The sequence below is a fragment of the Neophocaena asiaeorientalis genome, unplaced genomic scaffold (assembly GCF_003031525.2).
Source record: "Neophocaena asiaeorientalis asiaeorientalis breed wild unplaced genomic scaffold, Neophocaena_asiaeorientalis_V1.1 scaffold473, whole genome shotgun sequence".
NCBI classification, from domain to species: domain Eukaryota; kingdom Metazoa; phylum Chordata; class Mammalia; order Artiodactyla; family Phocoenidae; genus Neophocaena; species Neophocaena asiaeorientalis.
Genome location: NW_020174935.1, coordinates 1,403,677 through 1,420,482, shown reverse-complemented (window position 1 = coordinate 1,420,482; position 16,806 = coordinate 1,403,677). Strand labels below are relative to the sequence as shown.

Sequence of the window (16,806 nt, the reverse complement as noted above, 5' to 3'; positions counted from 1 at the left end):
AAAAGTAGATTAGGGGGGGGGGGGGGGGGCTCCAGGGACTGCCCCGAGCTGTGAAATAAATGGTTCAGTTCTGGTTTGCCTGTGTTGTGTGCACTGTGGTGTGAGTGCCCCACCCCCGCCAGCCCCCCTCAGCCTTGACCTTCAGCCTTGGCTGTCACCTGCCTGTGCCCACGCAGACGGATGGAAGCTCTGGTTCCCAGGCTCCGCGGGCCAGGGACACCGCTCCTCTTTAGGCCTCCCCAAATCAGAGCCTGAGGGTGTGCAGAGGCGGCCGCCAGGCCCGCCTGCCCCACGGTGGAGGGTGAGGGAGAGCCCCACTTGCCAGAGGAGGGGATGAGACCCAGAGAGGGCAGGGGGCTCGGGCACCGTCACACAGCAAGTGACCAGGGCCAAAGCGTGCCCGCAGGTCTGTGCGACTCCAGGGTTTGTGCTGTCCCATCTCTGGGCGGGCGGCAGCGGGCGTAGGAGCCTCAGCTCCTGGGCTGCAGGTCTGAGGGGCTCAGGGTAGAGAGGGGGCCTGAGAACAGTGACGAGCCGTGGGTGACTTCCGCCTGCAGGGAGGGTCTGGGGGTGGTCACTGCACAGCTCGAGCCCAATAGGGTGGGCACTGTCCAGTGTAGGCAGGTGGGAGGGCAGGGTTCCCCCAGAGCTAGGGGTCCCTGCTGGCCTGGGAAAGGCTCTTCCTTGAAGAGGGGGTGACCCAGGAGAGTGGCCATCCACGCGTGCCCACCGGTCCGCGGCTCAGAGGGGTAAATAATTGAAGCGCAGGTCACACGAACCCGCCCGCGTCACAGAATGCCTTCCCCACCGGGTCTGGTTACGCCCCAGATCGCATTCTGACATCCCTGGCTGGTGAATAATTAAGCTGCCACCTCCTCCTTGGCCAGCCCTCCATCTCTGGGTCCCGCTCTGCAGCCTCCTTCACAGCCCGCTGAGCAGTGGGCGTTGGAGGGTACCGACCCCCGGTGCTCCCAGGCCTGCTAGTGCCACCAGCCTTCTACTCAGCGCCCGGGTGCGCCCACTCCATGGCCCCCGAGATGGACCAGTTCTACAGGTCCACCATGGCCATCTACAAGGTGAGTGTGTGCATGGCCCAGGCCCCGGCTGCCGCCCCCGCTCCCAGGGCTTGAAGGTCGGCCAGCTCTGGAGGACAGAGAGTGAGCATAGCAGCAGCTTGTTCCAGGAAAGAAGGCCTAGAACCAGGCTGGGCTGAGCAGTGGGCATGGGGGTGGGGGTCCCTGGGGGCAGTCGGCCATTCCAGCCCCAACCTGAGGCTCCCAGAGCACGGGTTCAGCCAGTGAGTGACAGGACTGCTGAGACAGACTCCCCAACACTGGGTGAGCCAGGACAGTGCCCAGGGTGGCCTTAGCTGGGAGCAGGGGGCCCGCCCGAAGAGCCACCTGGCCGCCCCAGGGTAGGGGAGTCTCTCTTTGTCTCTTTCTCTCTGTGTCTCCCTGTCTGTCTCTCTCTGGTTTCTGAGCCCCTCACTCAAACTTCCTACTCGACTCCAGGGGGGTTGCTGCGGTCTCCATAGACATTTACTGAGCACCTACTGTGTGCAGGACCCTTTCAACATGTAAACCTCACAACACCCTATCTTTGAGGTAGAAAATAATCACCCTATTTGATAGATAAGAAAACTGAGGCCAGAGAGGCTAAGCAGCTAGTTCAAAGTCACCAAGGGAAGAAGAGGGGCTGCTGAGATTTGAATCAAGACCCAAGTCTAAGTCCTCTACACAGGGTGCTCTCCAGCTGGCCATGGCCTGCGGCGGCCCAAGGGACTCGGCCACAGCCTTGCTCCCCAGGGGCTCTTCTTTGAGCAGGGCAAGGTCTGCCCTTGCCCCTGAGGTGGCTGAGCTCAAGGCAGCGTTGAGCCACGCCCAGCTGGGCGCTGTGACAGACCACAGGCTTCAGCCAGTGGGAGGAGAACCTTCCAGGCACAAGTTCCTGCTGGGCAGGTGGTGATCTGGAGCCGGCCAAGGGGACCCCGGTCTGGATCCTGGCCTCTGAGGTCCTTGCAGCCGAGAGCCAGAATTCTGGGTGACTCCAGGTTTCTAGGCGGGCTCCCCTGAGTCAGGCTTCTCACTGGCGTTGGGGGTGCCCTGATCCTGAGGCCCATCATTCTGTCTTCCTCTCCCCATCTCTACCCTCCCACCACCCTTGGACTCCAGAGCATCATGGAGCAGTTCAACCCCGCCCTGGAGAACCTGGTGTACCTGGGGAACAACTACCTCCGGGCCTTCCACGGTGAGTGCCAGGCCCTGCAGGCTCTCAAAACCCCAACGACACACACTTCTCTGTCACCCTGATGCTGCCACTGAGCCCACTGCCATACCCAGGCCACCTCTGCACCCCCAGCCTGGCACCCTGACCTGCCCCTCTTCCAGCCACCTACAGCCAGACCTCACCACTCGCTCAGCGCCTGTGCAAACAGCTCCCATCTCCCCCATTTCCCAGCCGCTGCCCCACCCCCAGAGCTAATTAGCAGAGGGTTGTGAGCCACCTGCCGGATGGACAAGCCAGGGACACACCCAGAGCTGAGTGTCACCCGATCCCTCCCCTCACAGCAGTGACCTCAGCCCATGCCACCCCCAGCCCCACTAGATGCCTCACAACACACCCGCCCACGCCCTCCTGGGCACACACAGATGCCTGCACCCCGCCCCCTCCCAGACAGACACAGGCCGAGGCCCTGTGCTGGGGGCAGCTGCCCTGTGCCCTGCCCCGCAGGGAGAGCCCATCCCCCGCTTTTTCACCCCCCCTCCTCCACGCCCCTCCTCTGGCCGATGCCCCCTCTCCACACACGCCGCCCAGGGCACCCCGTCCCTCTCACACACACCTACACCAGAGCCCGAGGCATCGCCTCCACACTCTCTCCTGCCAGAAGGAGAGGCCTCCAGAAGTGGGGAGGGGCACATGGAGGAGGCATCTGGGGCTGGACGCGTCCCTCTCTCCACGCAGCTCTGTCTGAGGCGGCAGAAGTGTACTTCAACGCCATCCAGAAGATCGGGGAGCAGGCCCTGCAGAGCTCCACCTCGCAGATTCTGGGTGAGGCACGCCTCTTCCCCTCCATCTCCCCCACCCATCTTCTTAGGCCTGGGGGACACTCCTCCTAGCCCCCCTCCCCCCGCCCGGCCTCCTCCTGTGTTCCAGGCTCCGGGCCCCCCTCTGCCTGCCTCCCTGGTGCCTCCCCTCAGGCCCAGGACCGGCCTTGCCCCCCATTCTCAGGTCCCAGAGAGGGTTCCTTTTACAGTCTGGCCCTTCCAGGAAGTTCCCCCCAAAGACAGAGGTCTTGCAGCCCAAGGCCCAGAGCCCAGACTCTTGTCTGGAGCCAGGGACCCTCCGCTCCCCTCCCTGCAGGACTTTGCCACGGCTAGGACAGGTGCTGCCAGAGGTCCTGAGTCGTATGGGGAACCCCTAAAAATTGATCCCCAAATCCAGCCTTGGGCAGGCCCTTCTGACAGCTGCTGGTGGGAAGAGGGTGGGCAGGGTAGGTCCCCGCACTGAAGCTGCTGCTCTCCGTGCCTCCAGGTGAGATATTGGTGCAGATGTCCGACACCCAGCGGCACTTGAACTCTGACCTGGAGGTGGTGGTGAGTCCCAGACCCCACAGCCTGGAGGGGTCACTTGGGAGAGTGGGCTGCGTTCTATGGGGGACGAGGGCCTCCACACCCTTCCTCAGAGAGGACTTTAGTGACATGACAACTGCGGCTGCCCTTCTGGGCACCTGCCAGGGCCCAGCTCTGCTGGGCACATTTACCTGCACATCTTGTTCAAGCTCCAGCAACCTGGGAGGCAGGTGCCATTTCTATCCCCATTTGACAGAGGAGGAAACTGAGTCTCAGGGATCTAGCCACTCGCCCAAGATTCCAGAGTGAGTGGAGGAGCCCGGAAGCGAAAGGACCGTCCCCCACGTGCATCAGGCCCTGCCCCTACCTGCCTCCCCAGGGAGCAGCCAGTGATCTGACCTTACACACCTAGGAGAAAACCCTTCTACGGCCCTGCCACCTGCAGAACTAAACCCAGCCCCTCGGTAAGGGGTTCCAGGTCCTGCTGAGCCAGCAGCCTCCCTGGCACCCCCAGTCACAGCCCAGCCAGCCGGAAGAGCTGCCCTCTGCAGACACGCCTGGCGTCCCCACCATGGGCTGCTGTCACGCTGTTCTCTCAGCCTAGGACCCACCCACCCCCACCCCTGCTGGCCAGCACAGTCACCCCCTCCTCCAGGAAGCCTCCCCTGACTCCTGGGCAAGTTCAGTCTCTCCTCCCTCTGGACTTCAACAGATGCTTCTATCCATTCTTAGCAAGTAGTGGTGAAGAAAACCAGCTCTGCAGCCAGAGCACCTGGGTTCAAAGCCCAGTTCCACCAGTTACTGGCTTTGTGACCTTGGACAAGCTACTTAACCTCTATGGCTCAGTGTATCTGTCTGTGAAATGGAGATAATCATAATAACTGCCTTGCAGGATTCTTGTGAGCATTAATTGTATTAATAAGTATAAACTATTGACCTTGGCACCTGTAGCCTTCTATGTACCTTAGCTATGATCATTAGAAGCAGAATTTACCCCCATCTCTATCCCTGCCAAGGCTGGAAGCTGTGCCAGGGCTGGAACACGGTCTTCTCTGTAACTCCAGGGCCTGGGACAGGGACCTGGCACCAAGCAGGGCTTCACTGACTGGGAAGGAAAGAATAAGCTTTGAAAAGGGAGTGGGGCTGGGCCAGAGGGAGAGGACCTTCCAGAGGTTGCCGTGGGCTGAGCATGTGCAGAGCATGACATCGGGCAGAAGAGAGCTGGGGATGGGAGGCAGGCAGAGAGGGAAAGGTGGGCGGGGCTGGCTGCAAGGAACCTTGGAAAGTTCGGAAGGAAATTTCAACTAATTGTGGAAGTGCGCGGTTCTCAAACGTGTGTGTGGGAAACCACTGGAGGTCTGGATACTCTTTGGGGACACCATAAAATACTCATCAGTTTGGTAACCATGTTGAAATGGGGAACAAATTCACCAGCAGAAAACGTGCATCCACTACACTCGATAAAACCAGGACCCTGGGTTCCTCTCCTAGGCACTTTGAGGCTTAGCACTAAGCCCGTGCCACCTCCTGGGGCTTGGGCGGGGAGTTACAGAGCATGGGTCACGCTGGCAGCCTGCAACTTCCTGTCCTTGTGTCTGATGGCTCTCCATGTCACCTGTGGCACACCTGGGCTGGACGCAGACGAGTGTCACCCAGGCCTGCTCTGTAAGGAGAGCTGCCCTCTTTGGGTACCAGTGTCTTGGCTGTGACAACAGGGCAGGGCCCTTGGCCAGAGCCATACTGGGCCGAACACACCAGAGGCCACCTCCCCCTTGGGCTCATTCATTCGACAACTATTTACTGCCCTGTGCCAGGTACTGCTATGGGTACTGGGGATACAGCCCCCTGCTCTGCCCAAGGGGGAACCAGACAAAACCCAGGACAAGTAAGTGAGTACAGATGTGATGTGTTAGATGCAAAATAAGCTATGGAGAAAAATAGACCAGGGAAGGGGGGTAGGAAGTATTGGAGGGATGCAATTTTTAACAGATGTGCTCGAGATGAAAGGCACTAGAAAGGTGACATTGAGAAGAGGCCTGATGGAGGTGGGGAGTGAGTGGGAGACACCTGCAAAAAGAGTGTCCTGGGCAGAGGGATCGGCACATGGGAAGGCTTGAGGAGGCCCACGTGGCCGGAGTGGAGGCAGCGAAGGCCAGTGTGGAGATGACCAGCCGCAAAAGGGGCCGGGCCTTGAGGGCATTGTCGGAACTCCGGCCATGCCTCTGAGTGTATTGAGCAAAGGAATGACAGGATCTGACTCAAGTTTGGTTTTCAAAAACCAAAGCTTTTTTATTGTAAACTAAAATACAGGCATAGAAAGTGTCACTGAACAAATTCGAGCTTAATGAATCATTACAAGGCAAACCACCTCTGAAACTCCCACCCGGGTCAGGAACTTTGCCAGCCTTTCCTGGAGCCCTTCTACATGCCCCCATCAAATCACAGACCCCCTCTTCTTCCAAAAGGGACCACTGGTCCGACACTGCCTTGTGTTTCTTCGTAATTGATCACCCAGTTGTATGTCCCTGGATGCTAGCATTTGTCTTGCTCTCTCTCTCTCTTTTTTTTTTTTTTTTTTTGCGGTACATGGTCCTCTCACTGCTGTGGCCTCTCCAGTTGCGGAGCACAGGGTCCGGACGCACAGGCTCAGCGGCCATGGCTCACGGGCCCAGCCGCTCCACGGCATGTGGGATCTTCCCGGACCGGGGCACGAACCCGTGACCCCTGCATCGGCAGGCGGACTCTCAACCACTTAGCCACCAGGGAAGCCCTCTCTCTCTTTTTAAATATGTCTTTGAGTCTCTTTTAATCTACTGGCTCCCCCTCCATCCCTTTCTTTTCCTTACCATTTATCTGTTGAAGGGCCTGGGACCTTTTGACCTGTTGGTTTTCCAAACATCCTCATGCAGCTCAGCTTGTTCCTCTGTCCTCTGGACCCAGAAGCTTGATCAGACTCAGGTTCCATCCGTTTGGCAAGACTAGAGTGGGTGCTGGCTTCTTCCATCAGGAGGCTTGTGGCTCCTGCCGCCTTGTGACGATAACAGCAATGGAGGCTGTGTGTCCGCACCCACTCATACGTGGGAGTTACGAGATGCTGTTATTCTGCTCTTTCACTTGTGAACTGGAATATTTCTCTAAAGAGACGTTTCTTCTTATGTGCTATTTTTTACCCAGTGGCACGCTTCTTATGGGAAAGACAGGATAAAGGCTTATTCCCGCCTTGTCAGCTTCCAAGATCATGAATTTTCTCCCTGCCATCCTCTGAAGGTGACCGGTTAGCTTTATTTTTTTTACTAGTACCATCACTATAATATTTTTTAGTATCATATTTTTTAGTATCTAGTCAGTCTCATAGATCTAAACATATTTGTTGTGTTTTACTCCTTTGCCATCATTATTTCACTGAAGTTGAAAATGTCCCCGCTTTGACCAGCAGAAGCCTCTTCAGTCTGGCGCACAAGTTCTTTGGCGTAACTCTCATGGTTCGGACAGTCTCCTTGCCATCCAGCCTGACAAGATGTTCTGCCCTCATCTGGTACTTTGCTGCTCTGCACATACAATCAGCCATCTCCCCATGAAGCCCTGTTTTTATTCTTTGCTTTTAGTGGAAAGTGGTATTTCAAGACCATAGTCTGGGCACTAGGGGTGTCCATTGGGTTGATCGTTGCTCCTAGGCTTTTTCAGTGGCCAGTGCTATACATACATACATACATACACATGTGCATATAATAGATATGCTACATATGCCTAAATACATAGATATATGCCTAGATACATACATATATACGTAGATACATACACACATAGATACATACATACATTTGTACAAACATATATGTACACATACATACGTGACAATATATATATAGAACACTTCATAAATTCATACTGATACTTCCAATTCAGATTCAGCACTAGATTTTTACTTAACCTCTTCCCTATTCCACCAGTATCTCTTTTGTTCCACATCAAGAATCCTAATTCTTGGGAATTCCCTGGTGGTCCAATGGTTAGGACTCCATGCTTTCGCTGCCATGGGTGCGGGTTCAATCCCTGGTAAGGGAACTAAGACCCTGCAAGCCGTGCCGCGCAGCCCAAAAAAAAAAAAAAAAAAGTCCTGATTCTTAAGGATACAGAGAATGAAAGAATAAGAAGATCCCATAGTTACCGTTTGTTTTATCTCATGTTACATATACACAACAGTCTCTGAATAATGATAGTAATTCTACCACCACCAATATGATTTCTGAGAACTGTTAAAATCTGTTTAACGTTTGCTCTCCCCAGCATCTCCCCACTTTCAAAATACAGGCATGCTTTGGAGATATTGTGGGTTCTGTTCCAGACCATTGCAAAAAAGCAAATATCACAATAAAGAGAGTCACACAAATTTTTTGGTTTCCCAGTGGATATAAGTTATGTCTACACTATACTGTAGTCTATTAAGTGTACAATAACATTATGTCAAAAAACAATGTTCATACCTTAATTTAAAAGTACTTTATTGCCAAAAAATGCTAACCATCATGTAAGCCTTCTGCAAGTCGTAATGTTTTGCGATAGTAACATCAAAGATCACTGATCACAGACCACCATAACAGATTATGACAATAATAAAAGTCCGAGCTACTGCGAGAATTACTAAAATGTGACACAGACACAAAGTAAGCAAATGCTGCTGGAAAAATGGCACCGATAGACTTGCTCGACGTAAAGTTGCCACAAATCTTCAGTGTGTGAAAAACGGAGTATCTGCAGCTGCGCTTTGTCTACACTGTCAGGACCCAGAGGTGCTGCGCCTTGCTTGCTCCCCTTTCACCCTCATTGATCTTTGTTTACAAGTAACTACATATTTAATGTTCACCTCAAACCACGTGTCCATGTCTTGCTCGTCGTTTTGGCCTTGTTCTGATTGTCCCCACAGGAAGGGCTCGTGTGAACAATGTTCTCTGAGTTCTGACACCAAGATAACAGCTTGTTCTCCTTATACTTGAAAGTCAGATTCGCTGGATATAAAATTCTTGGCTCAAATTTCATTCCTTCCTCCCTCCCTTCCTTTCTTCCTTCTTTCTCTTTCTTTCTTTCTTTCTCTCTTTTCTTTCTTTTTCTTTCATCTTGAATGTTGCTGTTGAAAAGTCTGATAATCTATTTCTTCCATTGTAAATCACTTGCTTTTTTTGCCTTAGATGCCCAATTTTTTTCTTTTTCTTAAATCTAGTAACTTTTCCAGACTATTTCTTGATATTGGTCAGTCTGGGACAATATTCTTAGTTATGTGGTATCCTCTTTCAATATGTAGTTTGAAATCTTTCTCTTTTTTTAATTTCAGGAAACTTGTCTGGAGTTACAATTTTTAGACTTTATTTTTTTGTTCTCTTTCTCTGCGTTTCTTCTTCAGGGACTCTTATTATCTGTGTGTTAGACCTTCATAGCCTATCTTCAATATTTGTCTCTTCCTCTTGGCTGAATGGAGCCCGTATTGTCATATGGATGAGACTGGAGTTTGGGGAAGGATCTGGGCTGGGACATACATCTGGGAGGCATCAGCCAGTGGACTGCATGAGCTCACCAAGGGAGTGGTGTAGATAGAGAAGGGAAGAGGCCCATGGCTGAGCCCCCGGGGCAACTCAACCTTCGGGGACCAGGGAGATGAGGGACACTGAGCAAAGGACAGAGAAGAGGCAGCTGGGGCGTGTGAAGAAAACAAGGAGAGGGTGGTGGGCTGGAAGCTGAGGGAGGAACTTGTCTCAGGAGGAGCGAGTGGCCAACTGTGTCCAATGGTGATGAAGGGGCAAGTTGGGTGAGTCCTGAGAATTGATCATGGGGCTTAGCGAGGTGCCGTCTCGGTGATTTTGAGAACAACACTCTTTCTGGCGTGGTGGGGCAGGAGCCTGAAGGAGGGTGTTCAAGAGCAAATGGGAAGAAAGGAGCTGGGGTCAGCCCAGAGAGACAATTCTTCCAAAGGGATTTTCCTGAATCAAAAGCAAAAGGATTTCTCAATTTACTGGAATAACTCGATACATAGAACTTGCAGTGCATGTTCTCAGCAGGGGGTCTGCTCTCAGCTTCTGTACTGAGGGGCTCACAGGACCCCGCTAATGGAGCGTGTCCCAGGGGGAGGGGAGCAGGGCACGGCAGCCTCTGTTCTGACTTGCTGGGAATTCCTCAGCCTGCCCTGGATTTGGTGACTTCGTTGTTTCAGAAGCCACCGGCTAGTTATAGGCAGTCCTGTGGTTCCCCCACAGCGAGAGTTCAAAGTTCTCTTCAAGTATCAACATCTTATTAGATCAATTTCTTCGGGAGCTTGACAATGACTTTCCATTAACCCACTGATGCCTGGGCCCCGTCTGATTGGGGCATCCCGGGTCTGTGTTTTCTATGCTGTTGGCGATCACAGCCAAGCCCTGGTAATGAGAAGAATTACAATCCACCTGTCCTGCTCTAATGCATGTTTCCGTGGCGTGACATAGTCCCTATGCGACTAGAGGCAGGAGCCGTACCCTATGACGTGGAAGTGGCTTGTTCATAAGTGAGGTTTCCTAGGCAAAGGGAGGGGAAAGTTAGGATTTAGGAAGAAGGGTAAAGCCCCCAGCTTGTCTGCTGCACTGACAGCAATAGCCCTTCAGGCTGTATTTTTTTTTTTTTTTTTTTTTGTAGTACGCGGGCCTCTCACTGTTGTGGCCTCTCCCGTTGCGGAGCACAGGCTCCGGACGCGCAGGCTCAGCGGCCATGGCTCACGGGCCCAGCCGCTCCGTGGCATATGGGATCTTCCTGGACCGGGGCACAAACCCGTGTCCCCTGCATCGGCAGGCGGACTCTCAACCACTGTGCCACCAGGGAAGCCCCAGGCTGTATTTTAAGAACATTTTAAAAGAGCTCCTGCACCCAGGCCTCCCTGGGGAGGACAAGCACTCCCAGCCTCCCGGGGCTCTCAGCTGGGGTGGGTGTCGCAGCCTCCCATTTCCACCATCATGACAGCCCCACCTCCTCCTGAATCACCTCAACAAGCCAGCTCTGCAGTAATTCAGGTGTTGCCAGTGCGTCCATTCTATCGGTTTTGTGCATTTTTAATATTTTCCGCGGCCTCAGGCGTGGTTCAAGTTCATCTCTCCAGGTACCATTCACCGTCTCTATTAGTGCTCTGGTTGCCACGTTGCCTGGGTTTTGAGCATCAGTCCCAATCTTGCATCTTCCATAAGCCCTGTTGTTTAATTGGGCGATTTGGCAGGATGTGGCAGTTTTCAGGAACATATGTCCTGTGTTGGAGCAGAACCTTGAACCGGGAGGTCCCGCAGGTATCGGTCAGGAAGGCTCACTTCCTTACTGCCTGGATCCAGCAGAAAAGGGCCCCCATGGGGCAGAAATGGGGACTCAGAGGCTTGTAACACTGATCCCGTGCCACCCCCCAAAACACACACTGGCAGCCACACTCAGGGGTTTAAGGCCCGGCTCGTCCTGAGGGGGCCACACCCAAGCTCCCTTATAGACCAGCAGTTAGCAAGGTTTCAGAAACAACTGTGGAAGAAAAACTGAGAACTTTTATAATTTACTGGTCTTTCCCGACGACCAGCATTCCTTTTCCTGAGGGACAGAGCTCCCAGAGCACAGCTTGGGGACCCCTGTGGCAGGAGCCAGGATCCACCCAGGGTTCTTTTTTTTGTTTTTAAAGTCTTTATTGAATTTGTTACAATATTGCTTCTGTTTTATGCTTTGGTTTTTTGGCCGCGAGGCACGTGGGATCTTAGCTCCCCGACCAGGGACCGAACCTGCAACGCCCTGCATTGGAAGGCGAAGTCTTAACGACTGGACCGCCAGGGAAATCCCCCACCGAGGGTTCTTGAGCAGGGACTCCTGAGGGGAAAGGCCAGGCACACAGAGAAGGCTGAGCAGAGTTGGAAGTGTCCCCAGAGGCGGCAGCAGGATGGGAGATGCTCCTCTTTGCAAAGAGTACAGATGGAAGGATTTAGGTCTGATGTCTTAACAACAGGGAGTGACCCAGGGAGCACTGATGGGGGACACAGGGGAGCATGCCAGCTGGCCACCAAGGCCCACAGAATCAAGCTCATTGGGTTCTAGGGCTGGACCTTAGGGACCATCTGGGCAAAACTTTCCCATTAAAGATGGGGAAACTGAGGCCCAGGGAGGGGCAGCAACTCATCCAAAGTTACAGGGCAAATTGGAGGCAGAACCAAAACGGCTAGAACGAAGCTTTTCTGAGCCTGAGCCCAATAGCCTTCCTGGTCCTCCTGGCCACCCAAGTGGTCAGCCACCTCCTTCTCACCTGTCACGGGAACCTGCCACCCCAGTGAAGCCCTCAACAGTTGTGAGCTCTTTTGCTGGGCCAGGCCCAGCCCACAGTGCTGGGGACACAGAGATGGGACAGACCTGGTTCATGCTGCCCGTACAAACAGGCTATGACCAGGGGCCCGGCAAGAAATTCCATCTTATGGCTGGAGGAGCGAACAATGAACAAACAAGTTGTACACATGCCAGAAACAAAATGAGAGAGCGATGAATTCTGCCTGAGGAGTCAGGGGGGCCTCCCAGCAGAGGGGGCAGCGAAGCTGGTATTTGAAGACTGGTAGGAAATTCCAGGCATAATCAAGGCACAGACTGAGACTAAGAACCGGAAGATGTCGACACATTTATGGAGGATGTGTTTCAAGCCAGGGACTGCACTAAATGTTTTGTATGTTTAACCATTTAATCCTCCATCCAAATAGGTGCTCTTGTTTTACCCATCTCTCTGATGATTGGCGAGGTGCCTGGTGTGTTAGGAATGCAGTGGGCAATGTATTGGAGTGAGCAGTGCAAGGAACTCTGGGGCCTGGGGATGATAGGGCCGCCCTGATCACCCCCACCCTGCACTCCACACAGGTGCAGACATTCCACGGAGACCTGCTGCAGCACATGGAGAAGAACACCAAGCTGGACATGCAGTTCATCAAAGTGAGTCTGGCCACGCATCCTGGCCCCACAGCCCATCACCAGCAGGACCGTCTCTCCCCTTTTGAGGGATGGGCACACTGAGGCCAGTGCTGGGCATTGACTGGCCCCAGGTTATACATGTTCCCAGCTGAGTCCCTGCCCCTGTCCAGTACTCTGGCCCATAAGCCAGGTGCCTTGAGCTCTTTGACACGGGGGTCTCCCTCCTCTCTCCACCCCATCCAAGGACAGCCGCCAGCACTACGAGATGGAGTACCGCCACCGAGCCGCCAACCTGGAGAAGTGCATGTCCCAGCTGTGGCGTATGGAGCGCAAGAGGGACAAGAATGCACGAGAGATGAAGGTGCAGGGGCTGGGGGCGACACGGGGCTCCGAGGGGACCCCCAACACCCGCTGGAGCTCTCCCACCCAGCACCGGCCCAACTCCAGGAGCGTGTCCTGCCCCACCCTGTGTGGCAAGCATAGCTGGAGAGGTCAGCCAGCCCCTGGCGGGTGGGCATCACTGTCTCAGGGACACCCTCAGCGCCGCTCCTTGTCCTGTCGCTGCCTGGCCCTCCCCACACTCCCCTGGCCTCCTTGCTTCTCCTACTTCGTTGAGAAAACCTGAGGCCCTCAGAATCCACCAGCAGCCCCGCCCCCCTCCCCCTCCCTCCTGCCCCCTGGCTAAGGCCAGCCCCTCCTCCCCAGCTCAGGGCCCCATCCTTGGCCTCTGCCTCCAAGACCTCTATCTCCTTTCCTGCCTCCTCTTCTGGCTCCTTTAATAAGCTCATCTCTCTCCTCTTTGAAATCTTCGCTCCCAAGTAGGGGGTTATTAATCAATTAATTTGCATTTTCATTAAACCAACTCTCTCACTTCTGTGCTCGGCCCTGTGCCAGAAGGATGGCTCCGACACCAGTCCTACCTGGGAGAAGTGCCCGGGCCAGAGGGCAGGCCCAGAAGCGAGGGCAGGCTGGGTGCTCAGGGGAGGCTTCCGAGAGGAGGTGGCTGGTTCAGGAAGGAGAGAGAGGCTTCAGACAGCTGGCACTCGTGGGAGTGGGATGAGGGACACACCCCCTGCCTCCAGCCAGAATCCCCTTTTCCCCCAGGAGAGCGTGAACCGGCTGCATGCACAGATGCAGGCCTTCGTGTCTGAGAGTCAGCGGGCAGCTGAGCTGGAAGAGAAGCGGCGCTACCGCTTCCTGGCTGAGAAGCACCTTCTGCTTTCCAACACCTTCCTGCAGTTTTTTGGCCGGGTGAGCTGGGGCTGGGGGACAGCTAAATGAAGCCTTCTGGGGGCTGTGCTCTCTGTGAGCTGGCTGTGCGTGGGAATTCCCCTCCCTTCCTCCCCATTCCCTTCTTTCCTTCCACCCTGGAGATATTTATTTTACTTATTTACTCTCTCCATCTATTTCTTTATCCGTATCATCACATATTCATTCATTTATTGTCATGATTTTTTAAAATTCTCACATTCACTAATTCCTGCATTTATTCATTCATGTATGGACCATTTATTTTTTTCATTCCTGTTTACATATACTCACTATTCACAAAATCATTAACTCATAGGTTTATTCAATTACTGTCTATGAATTTTCTCATGGTATTTAAATCTTCTATGGTCTTGCTTTGTCTGATCTGCTGGACTATTGTATTTCTAGTGGATTTTGCTTTCTGCATTTAGCTGCCATGTTGTTTAGTGCTGTGGGGTTTATGACTTGACTATTACACCTTCTCTGTAAATATTGCCATTTATGTATATATCTCATAATCCAGTCTGATACTTTTAATTCCACTTTGACATTAATATTGCCCTTCCTACTTTCTCTTTTCTTATCTTTAAGTGTTTTATGTTACAAAGATATAGCTCAGTTTTGACTTTTGACCAGTCTGACAGTCTATGTCTTCCACTAGGAGAATTCAGTTCATTCCCGTTTAACCGAACAACTGATATACCTGCCCTATTCTTTCTGGATAACTTGAGTTAACTGTATTTACTTTGTCGTTTCCTCTTTTTCTCCCATTCTTGTTCTCATCAGTTTGATAAAATATACATTCCTCTGTCAACTTTAACAATATAATAGCCAGTTATTCTACCAGCAAAAGCAAGCTTATTCAGGAACAGTCAGAGGAACTGCAACTCAAGTTACCTGAAGTATGGCAGACCACGCGCAAATCCAGAGAACAGGGACTGACAGCTTGTTTTATGGGGAAACGAGAGGAGTTGGGAGGGGCTGTAATAACCAAAGAGTCCATTGGAGGAAGCTGGGAGTCCAAAGTATGGAGGTTTCTCATTGGTTGGGCTGCTACAGTCTGATTGGCTGGGCTGTCACAGGGGTGGGGGTTGGGGGAGAAGTTTTCTTCTGCTGCTGAATAACAAAGTAGGCACCAACTTCCTGTGGGAGATGTGGGCTTGCTTCTCTTCCTTCTTGGAATAATTGAGGCTACGTAGCAGGGTATGTGAGCTCCCCCTACAGGCCTGCCCCTACCCCAATTTTAGCTGAGAGTCATTTAATTTATTTAATTCCACATCCTTCTCCCGTTTATTATTTTGGAAAGCCTATTGTTCTTTTCATCTCTGCTCATGGTGACCTCACTCTGTGACCCTCATCATCATATATATTTGTCTATCATGTTTTTCAAAAAATAATGCCCACCCCCACACACACACACTACTTGGTCCTTTGCTTCCCTCACCCCATAAGGGGAGACCTTGAGAAGGATTTTCCTGCCCTCCCTGATGCTCTAAGATGAGGCTTGTAAAGTCTGTACTCCTCTTCTCATCCTTCCAAACCACCACCTCTTGGTTTTGCCAAGAAACTTAAGGACTTTTAGTTCCAGACCCTCACTAGTCACTTCTTTGCACCATGGCCCTTCTATTTCAAGGATCCGTACTTAGATACATGTATTACCACGGCCAGTGCACCACCATCGTCCACTAACATTTCACCACACATAGGATCAGATACAATGCTTACCACTTTTCAATCCTTTTCACCTTCCACTGTCTTGAGGTTTCTGTTTTGATTAATTGGCATGGCTGGAGAACTTGCAGGAGTGTTTTCTGCATATACACTGTCGGAATCCTTGCATCTCTGCAAACGTCTCACTTTTACCCTGCGGGTGAGGGCATATTGACTGGTTGAAGGAGCTGCAGCCTTTTTTTTCTCATGGTCCAAGATGATTTGCCCCTGTTTTCTAGTGCTCGGTGTTGTAGATGCTAAGTCAAGTGCTGGTCTGTCTGCTTTCCCTTTTAAGTAACAGGCTCTTTCTCTATGGATGTTTCGAGATTTTCTTTGTGTCCTTGCGACTCAGGGACTTGTCCCGGTACCACCTAGATGAGCGCCTGTCGGTGGCCCTTCAGCCTGCAGGCTCAAGTCTTTCTTCAGGTCTGGGGAGCTATTTCCTCTTCTGTTTCTTTAATTATCATCTCTCTGCCATCATTACCTTTTCTCTTGCTGGAACTCCAGTCATTTGAGCCTCCACATCTATGACCATCTTCTCCCCCACCATGTCTATTTCATTTCCTCTTGCTCAGTATTTTGAGATGTTTCTCCTCCTTGATCTGCAAGCGTCTGATTCTGTTCTCAACAGGACTGTCCTCTCTCTCTCTTTTTTTTTTAACATCTTTATTGGAGTATAATTGCTTTACAATGGTGTGTTAGGTTCTGCTTTATAGCAAAGTGAATCAGCTATATATATACATATGTTCCCATATCTCCTCCCTCTTGCGTCTCCCTCCCACCCTCCCTATCCCACCCCGGACTGTTCATCTGTTCAATTTTAAATCTTAACATCATGCTTTGTCTGGGTAAGAAGGTCTTTGTTTTGCAGTAAGTACCCTTATCAAGTCCTTGTTAAGCTTGTCACTCCCTCCTCTCAGCTGCCAGGGTGGTTTGCTGTGTTCTCCTTGCTGACCACTGGGTCCTCCACTAAGTGCCTTGTTTCTCTCCTTTGCCTCCTCATGGTCCTGTTCCCACTCTGGGTTGAGTTGAACTGCGAGGGCTCAGGCAGTGGTGCTGGCAAATGTGGGGGGGGGGCAGGAGAATGGAGCAATCTCTACCCAGTGGGACCCCACTCTGCCCCAGGTCTTCCTTTTGCAAGCATCAGCTGTCACTCAGCCTCTCATGTGGAGAACCACAGCAGACAGGGCTTCTAGGGAAGGTTGTACAGGTTGTGTACTGCACAAGGAAGCCTGGCTGAGAGTAGAGCTATGCTCTGCTCTCCAAGCTGAACATACTGGTGCAGACCGTGTTTGCCTGAAGAAAGGAGCATCATTACCTTTGCCATCCTCTAAAGAAGCCATCCTCT

At 52.5% G+C, this 16,806-nt stretch overlaps 1 protein-coding gene across 1 annotated transcript in view; it reads left to right on the top strand.

The window, feature by feature from the left end:
• The first annotated feature begins 901 nt into the window (after positions 1–901).
• Positions 902–16,806, top strand: part of BAIAP2L2 (BAR/IMD domain containing adaptor protein 2 like 2) — a 27,398-nt gene continuing 11,493 nt past the window's right edge. Inside the window, exons 1-7 of the mRNA XM_024761509.1 lie at positions 902–1,076; positions 2,172–2,247; positions 2,962–3,048; positions 3,532–3,593; positions 12,447–12,518; positions 12,742–12,858; positions 13,602–13,748. Coding sequence (XP_024617277.1) covers positions 1,026–1,076; positions 2,172–2,247; positions 2,962–3,048; positions 3,532–3,593; positions 12,447–12,518; positions 12,742–12,858; positions 13,602–13,748 — 612 coding nt within the window. The 5' untranslated portion in view covers positions 902–1,025. The remainder of the gene's footprint in view (positions 1,077–2,171; positions 2,248–2,961; positions 3,049–3,531; positions 3,594–12,446; positions 12,519–12,741; positions 12,859–13,601; positions 13,749–16,806) is intronic.